General features: G+C 37.0%; 3 protein-coding genes across 3 annotated transcripts; 1 reads left to right on the plus strand and 2 right to left on the minus strand.

The window, feature by feature from the left end:
* Positions 1-561: 561 nt before the first annotated feature.
* Positions 562-2,534, plus strand: LOC114359825 (venom carboxylesterase-6-like). The gene is made up of 4 exons (XM_028314337.1): positions 562-728; positions 941-1,091; positions 1,757-1,883; positions 2,121-2,534. Exons 1-4 carry the CDS (start codon positions 591-593, stop codon positions 2,305-2,307), a joined length of 603 nt encoding a protein of 200 aa, XP_028170138.1. The 5' UTR covers positions 562-590; the 3' UTR covers positions 2,308-2,534.
* Positions 2,535-5,147: 2,613 nt separating this feature from the next.
* LOC114359821 (alpha-(1,3)-fucosyltransferase C) lies at positions 5,148-6,684 on the minus strand. The gene is made up of 2 exons (XM_028314333.1): positions 5,705-6,684; positions 5,148-5,502 (listed from the first exon to the last, which is right to left on the minus strand). The coding sequence occupies exons 1-2, from the start codon at positions 6,682-6,684 to the stop codon at positions 5,148-5,150; spliced, it is 1,335 nt and encodes a 444-aa protein (XP_028170134.1).
* A 4,944-nt stretch (positions 6,685-11,628) lies between these two features.
* Positions 11,629-19,298, minus strand: Gbeta76C (guanine nucleotide-binding protein subunit beta-2). Its single transcript, XM_028314338.1, has 9 exons — positions 19,109-19,298; positions 18,878-19,023; positions 18,469-18,602; positions 16,761-16,926; positions 15,647-15,732; positions 13,719-13,834; positions 12,897-13,023; positions 12,453-12,539; positions 11,629-11,850 (listed from the first exon to the last, which is right to left on the minus strand). Exons 1-9 carry the CDS (start codon positions 19,175-19,177, stop codon positions 11,744-11,746), a joined length of 1,038 nt encoding a protein of 345 aa, XP_028170139.1. The 5' UTR covers positions 19,178-19,298; the 3' UTR covers positions 11,629-11,743.
* Between the last annotated feature and the right edge of the window lie 1,272 nt (positions 19,299-20,570).

Raw genomic sequence — 20,570 nt, forward strand, 5'->3', positions numbered from 1 at the left:
TACATATAAGGAATAATAATTTATAATCATTGGTCGATGCAGGGTTTAATTTGCTTGTATTTGATTGTTTGTGTTTGTGACGTCATGACTTAATGTAATACTGACTAATATTGTATTCTACTATAAATGTGGATACTTACTACTGAAAATCAATATTAATAAGATATTTAATGTTAATCCACATTTCATGATTATGTAATACCAATCGACATTTAATAGTATGTAACATCAATCGACATTTAATAATAATAATATACATGTAATACCAATCTACATTTACCTAATCTATAATTTGCATGCTAACTGACATTGGCTAAATAGGACTGCACTTTTATAAAATACCATCCACCACTTATATGTATTTACCCTATTTATAAGCAAATAAAGAATTTGAATTTGAATTTGAATTTGAATTTATAATAATAAAATTGCTATATAATTTTTGTAACTCCGAGTATAAACACTTTATGATAGAGCCCTCCGCGGAAATTATTAGTATGTTTTGAGCAAGTAATTTGATAGTAAGGAGTCTGATGACATAATAATTTGTTACAGGGATAACCAATAATGAAACCAGGCTCAAGGAATTTATGTCTGGCTTTGACATAATTGCCCCCGTCACATATTACTATGACAACTCTCCATACGCTGACGAAATCACCAAGAAAATAAAGGAAAAATATCTGAAAGATGATAGCTTTGAAACTTTGAAATGGGGAATTCTGCAGGTATTAAATGCTTTTCATGTATTTCTGTGTGTATTAAATGGGTGGTATTCAAAATTGCGATATGAGTTGAGTTTGAGTTTTTTTTAACATTTAGTGTGTTCTCATTTATATCAAATTTTCATCATATTCTCCAACTCCAACGGACACGAATATTGGTACAATATACTTATTTTTTTCGAATATTTCAAGTCTTTTAAAAATCTTGTTTGCAGATGTACACGGATTCCTATTTTGCGTACCCGGCTTTGGAAGCGGTGGAGCAAACTCTTAGTTACAGCAAATCACCGATATATCTTTATGAACTAGCTTACAGGGCCACCAACAGCTTCTCCGAAATATTTGGAGATCTCGAAGGAGATTATGGTATGTATTAAATACGGGATGTAGCGCAAAATTTCCCTATAATGATAAAGTTTATTCTAACTAAATTGTACAATTTACAATTAATACGAAAGTATTTGTTTACAATTTATTTTTTTCTATGTATAGTTTCTTCCTGCTTTTTGCGCCTGAACCAATTAGGGGCCATCCATAAAGTACGTCACACGAATTTTATGATTTTTTGACCCCTCTCCCGTCCTTGTCACAGGTGGTCACATTTCTGAAACCCATAGTGTGACGTCACATGTTTTGCAATTTCACATCGAAATAGCTACAAATAGAAACAATAAAATCACGCGCGAGGTACGGTGCGTTTGGCGGCATTATAGGCCAGTAGAATTAGATTTTAAATCTGAAATAATACCTACATAAGATTTTATTGATTTAATGGCTTCATTGGTTGCACATAGCCTCTCTTAGGTTTTCGACTTCGACGGAGTTGTGCTTAAGTGGTGGGGGTATTTTTTAGTTTAATTTATATTTCAAATTACGCGATTACTACCTCTAGATATATTAGATTTTGAAATGTGACGTCACGAAACTTTGGACCCCTCCCACCCCTTGTCACACCATGTCACACTTTGTCGACCCCCNGACCCCTTAATAAAATTAGTTACTAATTATGTATTTATATCGCTTTGTTACAGGTGTTTGTCATGCAGACGATTTGATGCACCTTTTCCCTATACATTTCTTGTCTAAACAAATGTCGCCTAATGACATTGAAATGGGTAAACTAATTAGGAATATGTTCACCAACTTTGCTACTAGTGGGTGAGTCTCAATGTTAACTATCATACTTAGGACGAGTTGCACAACCTAACTTTGACCGTAAATCTAACGGTAACCGGTGGTTTTTGTATAGAGTTTAACAGGTTTATGACGTTTGATAAAGTTAAAGTAAGATGGTGCAACCCGCCTTAGATATTTACTGTCACTGCGATGGCTCAACTATCCACATATCCAAACCTACGCGTAAGCTCAAGAATAATGCTTGCGTGTTATTTACAGAAATCCAAACAAGCCGGTGAGTATTCCCGCCAAATGGGAACCAGCTACAAGTGGAAGCAAGATGGAGTACTTGGAGATTGGAAGCGAGCAGACCATGAGACTTAACCTAGCGTCGCGCTCAAAGTTCTGGGACAACCTGCCACTATGGCATAATCTACGTAGCCGCAAATTCATAGACGAGCTATGATTTTCATTAATATTCTATTAGAATTTAATTCACGTTGACAAGTGAAGGAACCTCCATATTAGTATAATGTAATCTGTAAATACTTAAGTTTATGTAGAAGTGGTAAGTAATATGTAGAATTTAATAGCTTATGATTGAGCAACTTATTAAGTACATATTTTAAATATTTTAATATTCGTGCTAGTAGGTCTACTAAAACCACCCAAATGCATTATTCATTTATTTTTAATTATAGTTATTAAATAACATGATTTATATATGTAAATATTATTGTGAACAATATATTTCAACTATCTAGTATTTTATTTAAATGCATAAATAAATATTATCCCACATAGGATAACGTAATAAGTATAAAAACACTGCATACAATGTAAAATTATAAACTCGCGTTTCATTCAAACACAAGTATCAACGCGACATTTTTATATGGGACTAGCTTTCCGCCCGCGGCTTCGCCCGCGTGGAATTTTGTCTGTCACAGAAAAACTTTATCGCGCGCGTCCCTGTTTCAAAAACCGGGATAAAAACTATCCTATGTTCTTTCCCGGGACTCAAACTATCTCTATGCCAAATTTCATCAAAATCGGTTGCGAGGTTTAAGCGGGAAAGCGTAACAGACAGACAGACAGAGTTACTTTCGCATTTATAATATTAGTTGGGATACTTGAGCTTGACATTTCGGCTGTGTTGCTGCTACAGCCGTGGTCACAAGCAGGCTGGCGGCTCGCGGCGTCGTACGTTCGGGTGGGCTTGAAAATTTTCGACTACCCTAAATGGAGTGACTATTAGAGGGTAGTGGAAAATGTTCAAGTCCTTTTATGCTGCTTTTACACTGCGCGGAAATTAGCCAAGTCAAGTCAAAAAACAGTGGGGTGGGGGTGAAAAATGAATGAATTACATCCCCACTCCTCTGTTTTTTTGACTTGACTCGGCTAATTTCCGCATAGTGTAAATCCGCCATTAGATTTTTTTAGGTACCTACTCTGTTAGCGATGTTACCACGACACAACACCCACAGTATCGGTATTTGTACTTGACGGCAATGCCCGCGGTTTACATTTTGTTAATCACCGGATTCCTGGTGACATTTTAAACCCGTCACCCCAAAATTTTATATTTTTTGATTCAATCGTTTCTCGTACTATACTCGTACGATAATATCCTTCAGTGGAGATGATTTTTGGATTGTGTAACTTCTTCCAGTGAATAATTCCTCTTTCTAGTTCGGCGAATTTGCTCGTTTCGTTTCTTTGGCATGTTTTGCGATAGTGGGTTTTGTCTGTCCAATAAATAAAATCGCAACAACAATCGATTTTATATGCTCCCAATGTCTGGGAAGATATAACATCCTTTGGCAGTCGTAGTTGTTTTGATATTTGGCATAACGGAGTATATACAGTCTTGATGGAGAAATTTCTTAGTACTGTTACAATTTTATCTGTTACACCTTTGTAAGGTAAAAATTCTGCTTGCTCGCTTCTGACCATTCGCTCGTATCCTTTTGTCTTTTCCACCTCTGCGACACAATGTAAGCTCGGACTGTAGATATTCAGGGTCACAAGTTATGAACTCTGTTAGTCAATAACGTCATAACGGATTAATGCTGGCTAAATGATGAGATAAGGCTTGTAAGACCTATCTGTATGTATCGGTTTTCGGTAAATGGAGTGAGATCATGTACCGTCTGCTTTCACCGCTATCTGCACGTCAAGGAAAGCCAAGGATCTATTCTTTTTCATTTCATAGATTAATTTTGCTTTTGGGTGAATCGAATTTAAGTGTGTCTTTTGGGTGAATTGAATTTAAGCGTCTTACGTAATGTTCGACTTCTTGTTGACCTCTGTGGACAATACAAAAATATCATCCACGTACGTCTTCCAGTTTCATAGTTCATGTTCCTGTAGCTAATACTACGCTTTCAAAATGTTCCATCCAGATGTTTGCAATTACCGGCGTGGGATCGGAATCGTAAGGACGGGTTTATAGATCAGTTGAAATTGTCACCAGTGAAATCCGGTGATTAACAAATTAATGTAAACCGCGAATTTTTCCTACAAGACTCCTGATACTGTGAGTGTTGCAAATAACAATTTATCGTGATAACATAACTAACGTTACATAATTAGAAAATATAAAAATATTTTATTGACACTTAGTACGATTGTTAAAAGTTGTTGGGGAATTCCTCTCTTCTAAGTCTAAGTAACCTGTATTGAGAGGAACTGAGGAATCTACTCTTTCGTTACATCTATAGATGTTCTAAACTTACATAAAAAAAATACAAACTTAATAACAAACACACAACACAAAATAATTAACGCCGAGCTGTGAATAATATTGGAAGTTTATCCATTTGAAATCATACAATCTTAAAATCAGTAGCGGCGTAAGGGGGGGGCGGTGGGGGCGGTCCGCCCCGGGTGCCAAGCATCAGGGGGTGACACAAGTCGCGCAGATTAGTACTCACTGGCACATCTGCATGGCAAATCTGNGGGGTGACACAAGTCGCGCAGATTAGTACTCACTGGCACATCTGCATGGCAAATCTGGACTATGTCATGATACGGGGGGAGGATTGTCTTTCATGGGGGGTACCAGGGGGTGCCTTAGGAGTTATGACGGGGGGGGGGGGGTGATCGCCCCGGGTGCCAACCCATGCTACGCCGCCACTGCTTAAAATAACATTAAAGTCAGCTCCGAACCAATTCTGTTGATATAGAATATATTTGCGGAATATTTGAGGAAGGTTTTTTCAATTTCAGGAAAATACCAACATCCTATTTTCTATGGAGTCTGTATTCCTATCCTAAGGAGATATTTTTAAGTCGCAAGACGGTTCAGGTTCTAAATAAAATGTTACTAGTCCGTGTACTAGCCATATCAACTATGGTATCGGAAAGAACTTGCGATGATAGATGACAAATTCGGTCCATTTCGTCGCCTGTCCACCATTTGTTCAGGTTTTCATATATGGTTGTTTTTTTCATCAATTGTTTGTCGTTGAGCATAGCGCAGAAATTACAATAATCGTCCGTATATGGACTTTCATGTCTTAAATGGTACGAATAATATTTCTTCCAGCGAAAGAATTTATAATACAATAGCGGTTTCTTTATTATTTGGTAAATTTTATTTGCCAATTTCCTTGGATCCATTTTGTTGGCATTCAAATAAATTCCATTGGGCATGAATCTGTAATAAACAATTTGTTAATCGACTTCGATTACTGTCTCGGGGTCATTTGCACTACCGTTTCAAATCAACATTCAAATGTGTATCAAGTTAAAAATTTCAAGTAAGTAGTTCATTCATAGAGATCCAAATAAGGATTACCTAAAATAAATTACCCAGTAAATAATAATAAGCATAATTAATATGAATAAATTCTCGTCACCTGGTATAGTTGGCTCCTCCTAAAACAATTGGTACTGTGTTGTGATTTAAAGCATACAATATCTTTTCGGTAACGTAGTCTTCACTCAAAGAGTTTTCAAATGCCAAATAAAAGTAATAGTTGTCTTCTAATATTTTCAAACATCGTGGCATATCTTCTTTTGGGCAGCTGAACTCCCCACATTTTCCATAAATCGTGACTTCCATTTTAAACTTTCTTAGTTCTTTGCGTAGCTCTAGCACATAATGTTCCCGTGAGCTTTGTGATATACAATTTGAAACGAACCATGCAACCGTTTTGCTCTTATTTTTAAGTTTAGCTTTCAATTCGTCGTCTATGTCATCCATCTTATCCACAGATAACCAATGCATATTTTGATTAGGCCCAATCACGTGCTTACTTGCATTTCTTATAACGAAGTAACCCCATAATGCGTCCGAATTCAATTTGTATGTCCAAGTCCAATTGAAATAATTGTTCCATACATTTGTGCATAATGGATACAGCGCGGCTGCCTCAATGTTTGCAAACACGTATTTCTGATTTGCAGATCTTTTGTTTGGTAGATCACCGTATGTTAAATATTCCAAGAGCTCGGGGCCATGAAAAGCGATCACTTCAAATTCACTGTAATCTCCTAAGAAATTCCTGTTATTCGTGACGTAACAATTAGTCCATTTACATTTTTTTTCTACGAACACTATGTTGCCCATGCGTAAATATTGAAACGGTGACGTGTGCGCACTAGTCCACAGAAGTATGTATTTCTTATTCGAAGACAGTGCCACTGATTTTGTCTGATTCCGTGGGGGTGTCCTGTTGATCTTTACCTCGTTTCTTCTATTCCCAAAATGTATAGTTGCGAATATTACAGTAAACAAAAAAATACACGTGTATTTAATAAATATTCTAGTGGATCGCCTGTAGACTGGCATCTTGCGCCACGCTTTGCTGTTGATTGTGATCAGATTGTAAGTCATGGAATTTATGAACGAAAACAATTTATCGATTGAATTTATAAACAAATTATTACTGGAACCGACTTTGTTTTGCTGTTTGGTTATTTCTCAATGTTAGGGATTTTTGTCGTTTGGTGTGCTTTTTTTGTTTTGTTGATTCAGAACTAAAGGGATGTTTATTGAGCGTTTACCATTGAATTGACCAATTAGGTGGACAACAGGGATTCTTACCCAAGACTTCCCAACCTTTATTTCGCCGAGCTTCCCCAAATAAATAAAATAATAAATATTTAATAGATGATAAGGACCCTTTAATGGACCCTTTCATTATAGCCTGACCAGGAACATAAAAACCCTGGCGTAGAGGCGCGCCAATTGCATTTCATAGTGCAACACTGAATATAGTCATACTGGTGAGAATGGTCTGTTTGAATTTTTTGATAATATTTTTCCAAACTAGGTTCGTTCGTTCGTTCGTTTCAGCCAAATGACGTCCACTGCTAGGTACATTCATTTTATTGTTTTCAGCTTTTATGGTTACTAACATAATGGTAGCAATCCCGTCAATAATAATTATTACATTCATTTTGCATTTGGATATTTGGAACAAATCCGGTCTTGCCACCACAATTAACAATTTATTTATCTAGTGCCTGTAGCCATGCTCGTCTTCATTTTACCAACATTTTAAATGATTTAAAGAAGTGTGAATAAATCTTTCATCAAGTTCAAGATATGCCAAGTCACACCACTCTCCTTTACACTACTTTTATGGAGGTATTTATCCCTCCATGCGGCTATATCTTATCGCTCCATAAGAATTGTTCTTTGATTCCTACAATTTATAGCCCATTTTGTGCATGAGTAATCAACTCTTTGCCACCAATAAAATGTATGTCTTCTTTGAGAGCTGCTAGTAGCCGCTTCAAACTCGGCACTTCCTTTCGAACTGCATAAAATTCGGGTATTTTATGCCTATAGCTATAGCACAAATATGAAAATTGACCAGGTTAATTTTTTTTCGACTTAAGTTGATTTATCTTTGGGGAAGAAAATACAGTCGACGCCTGTCTTTCTTTTCGTATTTTCTTTTATGACAGTTTAACTTTCCCCCGGGACAAACTTGAACTTCATTGGTTGTGTTTTTATTGGCGGTCAAGCTGCAGATCCTGGCTACACAGCAGTTGCGGCGGTGGGATCGAGAGGTGGGAATAGTCACGTGTGTTGAAATAAACGACAGTATTATTATTATTACTCTGAAATCTGAAACTGAATGAAGTATAAAAACGTTTTACGCGTATATCTTTACGCTTTGCGGGAATAAAAATGTAAAGTTAAGGCAAAAACATCTCAGTACAGGAGAGTATGGAATGGTAGGGCTTCTTTCTCCTTTACACTTGTTTTTGATCTTTTTGAATCGAAAGATTTTTTACCATTTCATCTAACATTTCTGTAATTTTTTTCTTCAAGAAGATACCTACTTGAATACTTCTAAATTTCTCATTAACTGCAGTTTGCTTTATTATTATAATGAAATTGTACTTGTCAAATACATAATCTAATACACGTGAAGAAACGCAGTAAAATGTCAAGTCTGAAAAAACTTTACAATAATTTGAAGTTCAGCTCGTGAGTGTTTTGGTTTTGGCGCAAGAAAAGTGGTAGTGGGCGTGGCCTATTTGTTTTTTAATCTGATTTTTTATAGCTCTGGGTACAAGCCCTTTAAGTCAGTCTTAATTATTTTACTCTTCAGTTGATTTCAGATTTTCCTTTCTACTTTACGGGCTCAGGACCGTCAAAAATACCTAATAATAATTAATAAAGTATAAAGCAAATTAATAAGACGTCAAACTGGGGATCTGCGTAGCACTAAGCATCACCTGACGGGATTTCCACATACATTTCTACGGCTTGTCGTAAACTGTTATCACTTATTGCGTACAAGTGCACCATTTCCACTAATTCGTTGTTTGAGCACGCTTCAATCATTTTTGTATTTTAAAGTGATTTGTGATTGATGGATTTCTCATTTTTTTACAAGTGTCAAAAAGACTGTGACACATAATTTCTTGCCCTACTCTGTCAGTTAAATAGCCGGAAATATATCCAACAACTTGCTTTGTCATATTATTATTCGTAAAAATGTTATTGTTCGTCTGCAGCACGATCCATTCTTTTTCTAAATCTTTTTGATTCTGCATGATGGTTTGTGACTTTTCCGAGTTACTATTATCACAGTCAAAGCATGAATTATTAATTTCTTGGAAATGGTCGTTAGTTTTAGTCGTGAATAGGTATATTAATTTTTTCAAGGGGCACGCAGTTGCCTTTAAAATTCTTCTTTAATTCAAGGCTCTTCAATATTCTTTTGTAGGCAGATCTGAACTGTACTGAATTGGGATTATTATTGTAACCACCTTTTTGCCAGATGCATCCAAAGAACCATTCCAGGTGGTCTTGTGAGTCTATATGTTGCGATGTGTTTCATCCCTAGTCTCAATTAGACTTTACAACAATACTTTAAGGCAGCAAATACCGCAGTGGGTTCACTCTCTGAAAATTCTGAAGACAAGCCAAATGGAGTGACTGAGCAACACTATTAAGCCTTGATCACACGTACCGAGCAAACGGGCGAGACAGTAAATACTCGGTCGAGACAGTGATGTAAGCGAGTAGCTGTTCACACGTGTTTTGAAATTAGCACAGTCAGTTCAGTTCTATTGAGACTTTTCTTTTTCTCTAATCTGTGGACGTGACGTCAATCATTTGGCCGAGTGGCGAGTGGCGAGACAGTGCACGTTCAGACCTGCCGAGCGAGCGAGCGAGACAGTGCGTGGCAGCGGGAGAGTGGACTGCGTGGATACTCGGCCTGGTAAGTTGAACGGGAGTCGAGCTACTGTCTCGTCACTTTGCTCGGCCGAGCACTCGGTCGATCACTCGGCGCTATGTTCATACGCAACGAGTACTCGGCCGAGAGCACTGTCTCGCCCGATTACTCGGTACGTGTGATCAAGGCTTTACTCATTAGCTGTGATGCCAACTTGACTTTCATGATCTGGCTGCGGAAATTAATATGGCGGTTAGTTAATTAGTTTCATGTTATAAGCCCTTCAATTTCCTGAATTTCTTGTAAACGGTTTACCTACATACTTTCATTCTATCTTGTCGTTATTTTTGTTAAAAAACGTTTTCTTTGATGCAAAACTGTTTCTCACTAATTTAAGCATGTAAGAAGCGTCTAATAATAGTATCACATCGTGTCTTGTTGTGTTTAAAAGTGGTTTTTAGGGTTCCGTAGCGAAATAACAAAAACGGAACCCTTATAGATTCGTCATGTCTGTCTGTCTGTCCGTATGTCACAGCCACTTTTTTCCAAACATCGATGTCATTGCAGCCTTTCTTGTACACTCGTGGAGTGGACCATTTAGTGTGGGTTTGACCTGATCAGTCCAGCGCATAGGCGACCTGCCGCGCGCTCGTGTGCCGTCAATCCTCCCCTGCACGACAAGTCGTTAGCAGATGCGTCTTTCAAAATGCAAGCATTCTCAATGACCGTTTGCAGCGCCTAGGTTATTAAGATAATATCTTTTACATGATCCATCTGTCACGGCATCATACGCGATAGGTCCCAACCTGGATTTGTATTAGATGTAGCTGGACCATCTACTCTGCTAACTTCATAAAAACCATCAAGTTCAAAAGTGTCTCTACGACATACGACATCCCCAGGTTTCAACAAATCATGTTGCATGAGAGGAATGAACATGTAAAATTTAAGGTTTTCGGAATTTTTCCTCATGAATTGTGTTTGGATTTTCATCCAGAAAACTGAGATATGTTCATGAATTTGCATGCATTGTGACTAATGCTGGATAGCACCATGAGCGTACATGGTCGGTGTGCTTGTTTTGCAGAAAGATCACCAGTTTCAAAACTTGTGGAAGCAATAGGACAGTCTTTATCAACATAGGAAGCTTCTTCATCCGTGTTATTGAAATCTTCGCCAATATCTTCAAAAGTTGAAAGTAGCTCACGTTGTTTTATTATTTGCAGTTTCTAGTTGTGGTACTTGATATCTCAAATGTTTATTTATTACTTTATTTATTATCTTGCATTTATTTATTAGCGGAATAAAATACCGAATTTGCACCTCAGCTGGAATGAAAAACGGAGCGCAACTGGTGAAGAAGCGCCAATGTATTGGAGACGTTAAAAATTAACGCAATCGGGGCACTGAGCGCACATCACATTTCAACGGCAGCTGTCATTTCGACGTCCATATTGCCCGTAGACAGAGAATACTGGAGAATACATAAATGATGCGACTATTACGGCGAACTCCGCGCTACTGAGTTACTTGATCCGCCAGTAGGTAATTATCTCGGCCTTCATAGGCGAGTAACGGAGGCCTGATAGAACGGCGCAGCTAGGGCTGCCAGGTCCAAAAACATAACTATCATATCTACTATCATCATCGGTTGCCCGACAATCCCGATGCGTGTGCTTGATTTATTCTGTGACTCGACTTTCGCCTTGCGCGGCAGCCACATAAAGAGCCTAACAAAAGCCGGACAGGACGGACAAGACCATAAAAAGCCAAACATGTGGCAACCCTTGGCGCAGCGCACACACGGGCAAACGCTGTGCCCCACGCCCCGCGACCCGCACTCGCCCATGAGTCATTCAACTATCAGCTTGTGACTTCAACTTATGTACCTTTTCTGTGGTTCAATGACAACGACTGGCCTGCCCCCCTAGACAAAACACATTTTTTGATCGAATCGAAAATCGAATCCGTCAAAACTCCATACAAAAAAGGGGCTTTTCGACCACTTTTCGACTGGTTTGCGATTATAATTTGCACTTTGTCTAGACCCACTGGACTGTGTAAATACATCGATCAATTAAAATTTCATAAAATTCAATGGGATAAATAAAATTGGAGTTATAATGAAAACGCAAATCATATTCAGAATTTATTTGAAAAGGAGTATGCATGTAGCTAAATATTTGAAAAAATTAGGTTCGGAATACATTTATAATGAAATCAAGTTATGTATTATAGTGTCGTAGAAATTGTTCAGCCCCAGACCCTGACACCCTGATCCCAGGAGCAGCTGGCCAGTGCCACTCCATTGGGTGCCAAGGAGATAGAGGTCACACGATTCTCGTGCCCGTTCAGGGTTCCTATAAAATAATGAAATAGGTACATTAATCTTTATCCAATTCTGACTTTTTCCAAAAAAAAGGTATGGTCAACAAGCACTGGATATTTCAGTAACAGACTTAAAAATATGAAACCTGTATTGTTATTCCTTAGATGGTATAGTATAGTCTCAACTTCTAAAAAAAACTTCTAAGTAAGGTTCATATTCTGTAACTGCTCAAAAATAGTTTTAGTTTCAATAACTGCTATTTAAAAACAGAAAAAACCGAAGTAATGAGATTTCCATTAAGATGGGTATGTTAAGTATAAATTTTTATGCAGTTTTTTTACTACCACTGTCTGAGCCGTGCCACTTTTTCGGTAAACAAAGAAACAAGGGAAAACTGTTACTTTGCACTACAGGAACTTCTTGTCTGATTATTCTTGATTTGACTTAGGTATTAATTGTTTTCCGTTTGTGATCTATAATAAAAGCATTTTCCAGTATCTAAATCACTTGTCTTGTTGTTAGATTGGTTTTTAGTGGCCTGCGTTGTGACCTGCTCACTGTAAATGATCTGACATAAACACTTGTAGAAGTCCTGCATTTAAGAAAGTTCTCATGATTTATTCCAAATAGTACCTGTATGGTTTACTTTGAGGGCATCCCACGAGTGCACGCTGTTGTCATCTGATCCTGCTAAGATGTATCTTCCGCTGAGCGATAGTGCTGGAAAATAGTGAAAACAAGCATCAGCCCAAAGTCTATCAATACTATTCATCAGCTATTTATTCAGTGTAAAAATTTGCTGAATCCGAATAGACACGGTAGATGAAATATTTTGTAATCTATGATGTGGGACATTGGTGTTCAATTGGTTTATATTTGCATGTAAGATGGGTGGAAGCAAAGGTTCAGCGTCGATAAGTAGGTAATCTTTTTTACCAACTGCCGTGTTCACAATTCCCCGTTTGATTGTATTTGTATCTGTTAAGTAAAACTAAACTAAACTGCTAATAATTGCAAAATATAGAAACTATTTTAATAAAATAAAAACTATTAGGGAAGTAGAAAAACACTCCAAACCACAACTGGTGAATCCGCTAGCGCCTGGCGGTGTGTAGTGGCCAAGTTGCTGATCACTGCGGATGTCGAACAAGCGCGCTGTCTTGTCCTCCGACGCCGTCGCGAAAGCTTGACCGCTATTGTGAAACTGAAAAACAAACCGTTGAAGTGTGAGTCACTAACCCCTGGACTTGACATACGCACACATCAAAAAAGTTTGTAATCACTAGCATAAGCCGATATATTTTTTTTAAAGAACAATGGGACATTTTGTATGAACCCCGTCCCCAGAACTGTAGCACTTTAATACCTACCTTATATGATAGTACATTCTAATACTATACTTTTATTATGACAGCTCAAGTCAGATATGTCTCAGAAAAACCGGCCAAGTGCGTGTGGGACTCACACACCATTAATTTATGAAATTAATTTTTTTTAATTGATTCAGTTCAGGCATTGATTAATGGAGCTAAATGGTTTGAATATGTATCATAATTATTTTGGAGTCAAATATTGTCACAGTGGTAGACTTGTCGTATGGGTCGAGTTGTCCGGGTCAAGTTTCAAAAATATTTTTATTTTTCGACGTGATCTTCTTTTAGCTCTATGCACTTCTTCCATATGCTTTCCAAAGCACTTGTACGGTGCCTAATCAGTACAGTGCCATAATCACGAAGTTGAGCATAGACTCAACAGACGTATGAAATCTGGCGTTGTCCCAGTAGAACAACATTTTCTCACTGAATAAGACAGTCTCAAGAGTGAGCATTTTATTAAATGTTACATAGAACGTATTATTTGGAAATAAATAAAAGGAAAGACTGTCAAATAATTACTTACACATACGCTGTTCACGTCTGCCTCATGGCCGAAGAAGGTCTGTTTCGCTTTGTCTTCTCGAACGTCCCATAGTTTACATGTTCTGTCTACCGATCCGGTTACGTATGTCTTCATATCTGAAACAGTAGGTACTACACTTTCCATTTGGCGCGTTGGGGGTTTTCTTTAATGGGCAACACAGTCTAGCTGAATCATCCACAGTCCAGTATAAATTCAGTTTTTTACTCTTCTTATTGTGTCATATCGAAGTCTAATGGTAAGGACTTCACATCGCTATTCGGTGTTTGCGTTTTTTTCGGCTTTGTTCGCCATATTGTTCATGAACTGCTATAGATAGTACCTACCTATCGTACACAAAGATAGACGCGTTAACTGCAGCAGCGGTTTATTGTTTTCATTGTGCTAACTAACTATCCATAGATTAAACCGCAGTCTCACGTTGTCAAAGTGCTACGGTAGGTAGGTATATGTAACGCCTTTCCAAACATGAAATTACTATGCAACTACATTAACAACTTTATTCTGAAAATCTCGTTTTATACTTTTTCAGTGTCGTTTTTTTGTCGTAGTTGGGTTTTAGTTTTTTTACTTTTTATTATTTGTACTATTTTGGTGTTAAAGTGTATTTGTGGCGCATAATATTAAAGAAAAGTTAAATTGATGAACTAATAAGTAGTAAAGAAGCTATGAACGAAAATATGTGATTTATATGCAATCAGCCCATGAATACAGGTAAAGTCCCAAGCAAATGCTAGTAATATATATACAGTGTGTCCGGGCATGTAGTGATCAAACTTTAAGGGCGTAATCTATGGACAATTTTATCGGTGAAGATACTTAAAAATTTGGGGCTTGACCCATTTTTCGCATATTTACAAGGATTTAAGTTTTTAATTTTAAGTTTTCACCTCTTCCTTCAAAAACAAGTGATAGCGTGGGTAACTTAACATTAATAAGCAAATATTTTATATCATGCGATAGCCAATAAAATTATGTACTAAGTAGTAGAAGTAGAAAACAGACACAAGTTTCATACATTTTAAGGGAGTAAGAATGGATTTAATTAGAAATAAACATGATTTTTTTCACATATTTTTCAGTTATTTACCAACACAAGAAAAACCAGAAAGCAAAGCAAATAAAACATACCTTAACGACCTGGTTTTTCTTGTGTTGGGAAATAACTGAAAAAGATGTGAAAAAAACATGTTTATTTCTAATTAAATCCATTCTTACACCCTTAAAATGTATGAAAGTTGTATCTGTTTTCTACTTCTACTAATAGATAATTTTATTGGCTATCGCATGATACAAAATTTTTGCTTATTAATGTTAAACTACCCTCGCTATCACTTGTTTTTGAAGGAAGAGGTTAAAACTTAAAATTAAAAACTTAAATCTTTGTAAATATGCGAGAAATGGGTCAAGCCCCAAATTTAAAGTATTTTCACCGATAAAATTGTCCATAGATTACGCCCTTAAAGTTTGATCACTACATGCCCGGACACACTGTATATTCAAAATGTACAAGTAAAGCGCTTTTTGATACCAAACACGGCATATTTATCTTAACTTTATTTTTTACTCTGTATGTTTTGTCCGCTAGAGGGCGCCACATTAGATTTTGTGAAACCCCATATAGCCTATAACCAGCGGACAATTAAGACGCTTCTAATGATATATCATTTGTCGAATTCTGATAAGTAGTTTAGAAGTTACGAGGGAACAGATGAACATACATACATACATAGCCTGTCAAAATCATAACCCTCCTTTTGCTTTGCCGTAGTCGGGTAAAAAGTATACTTGCTCGGCTGATACACATCGCAAATGCGTGCTCCTGATTTTTCAGACTTTTTAATTTTGTATCCCCGATCCGATGTGTCCCGAATAAAATTCTGGGTTGGTTGGTCAAATAAATTAAATACCTGGTGCCAAGGAAATGCTGACGACATCACCAGCATGTGCATCGAACTCCATTGTTCTCTTCCCAGCTTCCAAGTCCCAAACACAACTAAAATGGAAATGAATAGTATTAATACTTTTTGTAAAAGAGAAAACTTGTTAGGTATAAAGAGGTTGGAGAACAGGGTTCTGTTACAGTGTTTTCATAAGGATATTTTCCCAATAGATTTGACTGCAACAAAAAAAGACATTGCACTTTCCAACTAGATGAGTTTTCTTAATGTTTTGTCCATCATTACGACGATGAATATGACATCAACTTGATTTCATAAAAAGTGATGCAATTAGAAGTTTATAAACACTCAATTTGACGTTACGTCAAACACAATCATAACATTTATTGTTATATTCTCAGCGTTAATCATGCAGTGAGTGAGTTCACAATAATTACTGTGAAATGGTGATTGAAATTACGTATTAAGTGTGAATCTAATCTCAATCGAATGTATCGTTAACATCGCTCGAATCAAGAGCTTTGAACATCGTTTGATAATTTAGGCATTATGACGTGCCATCCAAAACTGATAATCAGAAGGATGTGCAATGTGCATGTAAACTGTGGAACCACGCCGGTATTTAGCAAAATATACATGCATTAATAAAAACGCATGCATTAAAAACGCAAAATGCATTAAAAGAAACTTCATTAGTAAATCCTAACTAATGAAGTTTCCATTTTTTTTTCTATTAATAAAGCTTGAAAATATAAGTAAAACCAATAATAGTAATCATTCTCGACAACGCACCAGGGTGGTAAGCATTGTGGTAGAAACCAGAACGTGTGGCGTAAATCCACGGCACCACCTATGTTAGAGTTCCACGCGAAAATATGTAGGTAATTTAAATAATTAATTTCTCAGCTATTTCTTGATGGATTTAAAAAAAAACTTCACCGTCTTTTTAGTTTTGGTCTATATTTTAATCCCATTCAGTGAAATTATGATGTTTTCAACATCACGAAACTTCTCCATTGTCTTAAAACAAACAGTTGTACTCGTGCCAATCTGGGAATTTGTAAACACATTATGTTAAAATTATTACGAATATTGAATAGCACAATAGAGGCAATTGAGTTACATTTTCATGTCTCCCGATCCAGTGAGGATGTGAGTGTCGTCGAGGAAGCGGCAGCTGCTGAGGAAGCCCTCGTAGCCGGCCAGCTCGCGCACCATCTTGGCCGCGCCCGTCGAGTCGCGGTTGTTCACATCGTACACCGTGCACATGTTGTCCATGCCGCCGCACGCTTGACAAAAAAAACAACATTAATTAATTTTAACAAAAAAATTAAATCCGACTCCAAAAAATCCTCACTAAAAGGTAGAAAATAATTAAATTATTTATTTATTAGTGCAAATGTAAGTATACCATGATTGATGTTCTCGGTGCCAGCCTGCTCAGTGCCAAGCTCAAGAAATGTTCTAAATTTACCGGCACCGACTCCAAAAATATCAATCATGGTATGGTATACATTTGTCCTAATAAATAAATTTTAATAATGTAGTTATTTTCTACTTTTAGTGCAGGTTTTTTTTTATTAATATATTTTATGCTTTTTAGTTGATAAGTCCTAATGTTCAATGAGATTGAGACTATAGTTTTCCATTTTATGTTTAAATAATCTTCCCTACAAAATACAGGCAACCTACTTTAATATCGGCAACTAAAAAGTATCATCTAACTCCTAACTTACGAAGTTTGACCTTTCATCATCAGCTCACCTAAAAAACCTGTGTGCCTACCATGAGTTTACGTTAGGTGTGCTCGCTAGCGACTGAGTAAATAAATGACATTTAAATGTATGACATATTGTGCAGCGCCCCTAGTGGCTACTTTCAAGAAATAAAATCTTCATAGAATTTTTTGACGTACTTATTCGCTAGCGAGCTCACCTAACATAAACTCATGGTAGGCACACTGAAATAATGCAACTGTATGTACATACGAGGGCTGCACTAAAAGTATCGGGAATGGAATATTTCCACTGTTCCAGTCATATTAAAATCTATTTAATTGCAAAGTCCAGGGTTTTAAAAATCGTATACCATTTATTTATTTAAAAAAAGATTCTCGGTCGTATCACAAGGTCTTGTCAAACTTGTTTAGTCGTTGAGAAAATGGAATTGACTCGAGAAAATTCAAGAGCGATGATTTATTATGACTTTTGAAGTGGTTTAACACAAAAACAGTGTGTTGACCGGATGATTTCTGCATTTGGTAATGAAGCCCCATCCAAAACCACAATTTATCGCTNTGATTCCCGAAATTTTCAGTGCCGCCCTCGTACGTACCTAAAACATTTAAAGAATTATTCCCCATCGCCTAACCGTTAAGGAGTTTTACCTTCCATCATCACCTCATCAACATTAGATGATGACTACCGGACCCATATACTTGAATAACTTTGGAATAAATATGAAAAACGTAATACGTGCCTATAAAATTTGAGGTTTGCCCTCGATTTCCCTAGGATCATCAGATCCTGATTTGGTGACAATGGGACCACCTCAGAAGTGTACCCTACATGCAGCCGAACATAATATAACCTCCTCCTTTTTTGAAGTCTGTTAAAAATACAAGCTGGATGGCTGCCTTGCCTTTACGTTGGACCCTGATCTGTGCTGTTCCCATCTATTAGTAAAACATGTACCTACAATTTTTGTAACTTTATTACAATCTAACAATATCTAATATCGCAATTCTTATTAAATCTTATCTTAATTTTTCCCGCCCAGTCCGATCGTTATTCTACATTTTCTACTACTAAGTACTCGGTAAAAAATCTTACCCACAAAATTCCCGGATGGTGCGAATGCGACGCTCATGACCCACGCGGAGCGCAAAGGGATGACTTGCACTTTGTTGCCGCTCCACGTATCCCATATTATTAGCTTTCCGTCCAGCGAGCCTGTGACGCAGTGCCTGTCACAAACAACCCTCACTTTCAGGTAGTTGCTTTAGACATTTTTATGTTTATGTAACTAGTATGTAACAATGCGGAAAGTAATAGCTTCGACGGAAATTGTTGTGGTTTTATTCCATCAGTAGAATTTGCGTTTCACTATTCTTCCAAGCGTTTCTTGTAAATACAAAAGTAAGTCAAAACATTCAATACAAAGCGCAGATTTTATATTCGCAAATGCTGTAACGTAAAAGCAAACAATTTTTTTACTGTTAAATACGCTATTTTTATTTACCTGGAATCACCGCTATAATGCACAGAATTCACTTTGTTGATGTGCCCCTTTAATGTTTTCTTCGTACTTAGCCGTATTTTGGGAATGTCTGACATATCCCCGCATTTTTCAGCCAGTTTAGCGTCAGCCCCTTTTTCCTGCTCCGCCTAAAAATTGAATGATGGTGACTGACAAGACAACCATGTGATATGGGAATGGGACCCTTTTTTTAAACGCTTATAGGTACTTTACCTTGCATTTTGCGATCAAATCCGTTAGCTCCTTTTTGAGGGCTGTCGTTTCTGGGTCCTCCTTGGGCATGGTTCCTGAGCCAGCGATGTAGGTGGAATGTCAGTCAACGTGTTGCGCCGATGGCGTTCGCACGTAATGTGAGCTATGTTGCTATCTAGGTCCTACATATAATCCTATTACTAAAATTGGATTTCAATTTACTGTTCAGCGGAAGCTTTACATGTGCGGACTATCCATGTGTAGTGACTGACACAGTTTCACTATTATTTATATTGTTATTCCTGCATTTCTGCTTACTATTTTATACAGTGTGAGTCACGATAAAGTGCACATATGAATATAGGTGAAAGTAGACCTATTTTTATCGACAAAAAAGAGGTATTTTTTATTATTTTTGATTAAAAGGCTGAAAAATTGAATTTTCGGATAGATCCAGTTAATTCTGTACTCTATTACTGATACCGTTTGAAAGAACTCGTGAAGCACTTTCAGGATCAGTAATCAGTTTTTCGATATCTTGTATAGTTTAGAAATATTCGAGTGAGATCACTTATCGTTTCCACCCTGTATATTTTGTATCCTTATTAATCAGAATTTGCTTTGACCTACGTTTTGTTTCTTCACAGTGATAAGAACTTCTACTTATTTTAGTATCAACGATTTTGGATTCTTTTTTTAATAACTGTAGAGACAAAAAACGGGATGTTTTTTTTGGTATTTTGGCATTCATTCGACGGTGCCCGCCTTCTACAGCGTTAGTTGTACGAAAATTTTCTCCGTAGCAAGACAACTGCTCAGTTGTAATTTGCCTCATCCTATAATTTGTGAAATAATTGAAAAAAGCTTTACATTGGTCATCATCTGTAGCGATTTCATTTATTGACAAAAAGCCCCCAGGTATTAATGTCCTGGGCAAAAGTGCTAGTTGAGTACACAATTGTGTCAATTTCCGACCATTTGTAGTAGAAGAAAACTTTAATTCTTTTGATTTTTTCCACACGGCACGTTGAAAATGATGATAACATCCTTTGACGATAACATCCGGATAGATACATTTTACAGCTTGTGCAATAGCGAATTCATAATCGCACTTGAAATGTTGTATTTTAACAGACAATTATAGCTCTTTCAAAACCCGAAACATTCTTGTATAAGTATTCAAGTTATTCGGTAAAAGAATATAGGTACAATACAGGTACAAAATTGATAGATACAGGTGCGTTTGTATGAAGTTAACTTACTTACCTTCTATACTATGTATGTCACTAACTTAGCTTTACGCAGTTGTGTTTTTTTTCTCTAAAGACTACACTTGCCAACCTAGCTATACATTTTGCACATAACTTCTTCCGCCTGCGGCGCTTCTCCCGGGGCTCTGTAACCTCTTCTGAATCGTATCCCGATGACTCCTCTGTATCCGAATGCCTTCGAGCCCTCTTTGTTGTATCTCCCTTATGGAGCA

This window comes from Ostrinia furnacalis, unplaced genomic scaffold (assembly GCF_004193835.3).
Source record: "Ostrinia furnacalis isolate ACB-3 unplaced genomic scaffold, ASM419383v2 OfSCF4668, whole genome shotgun sequence".
Lineage (NCBI taxonomy): Eukaryota > Metazoa > Arthropoda > Insecta > Lepidoptera > Crambidae > Ostrinia > Ostrinia furnacalis.

What these genes read in the sequence shown, in the direction of transcription:
- LOC114359825 (XM_028314337.1), top strand. Translation starts at nt 591, where the DNA reads ATGTCTGGCTTTGACATAATTGCCCCCGTCACATATTACTATGACAAC. An exon ending in TGAAATGGGGAATTCTGCAG is followed by an intron (nt 729 to 940) that starts GTATTAAATGCT and finishes TCTTGTTTGCAG; the next exon opens with ATGTACACGGATTCCTATTT. An exon ending in AGATCTCGAAGGAGATTATG is followed by an intron (nt 1,092 to 1,756) that starts GTATGTATTAAA and finishes GCTTTGTTACAG; the next exon opens with GTGTTTGTCATGCAGACGAT.
- LOC114359821 (XM_028314333.1), bottom strand. Translation starts at nt 6,684, where the DNA reads ATGACTTACAATCTGATCACAATCAACAGCAAAGCGTGGCGCAAGATG. An exon ending in GGAGGAGCCAACTATACCAG is followed by an intron (nt 5,503 to 5,704) that starts GTGACGAGAATT and finishes TGTTTATTACAG; the next exon opens with ATTCATGCCCAATGGAATTT.
- Gbeta76C (XM_028314338.1), bottom strand. Translation starts at nt 19,177, where the DNA reads ATGCCCAAGGAGGACCCAGAAACGACAGCCCTCAAAAAGGAGCTAACG. An exon ending in CAGCATTTCCTTGGCACCAG is followed by an intron (nt 13,835 to 15,646) that starts GTATTTAATTTA and finishes CTACTGTTTCAG; the next exon opens with ATATGAAGACATACGTAACC. An exon ending in TAGCGGATTCACCAGTTGTG is followed by an intron (nt 12,540 to 12,896) that starts GTTTGGAGTGTT and finishes ACTATTTTCCAG; the next exon opens with CACTATCGCTCAGCGGAAGA.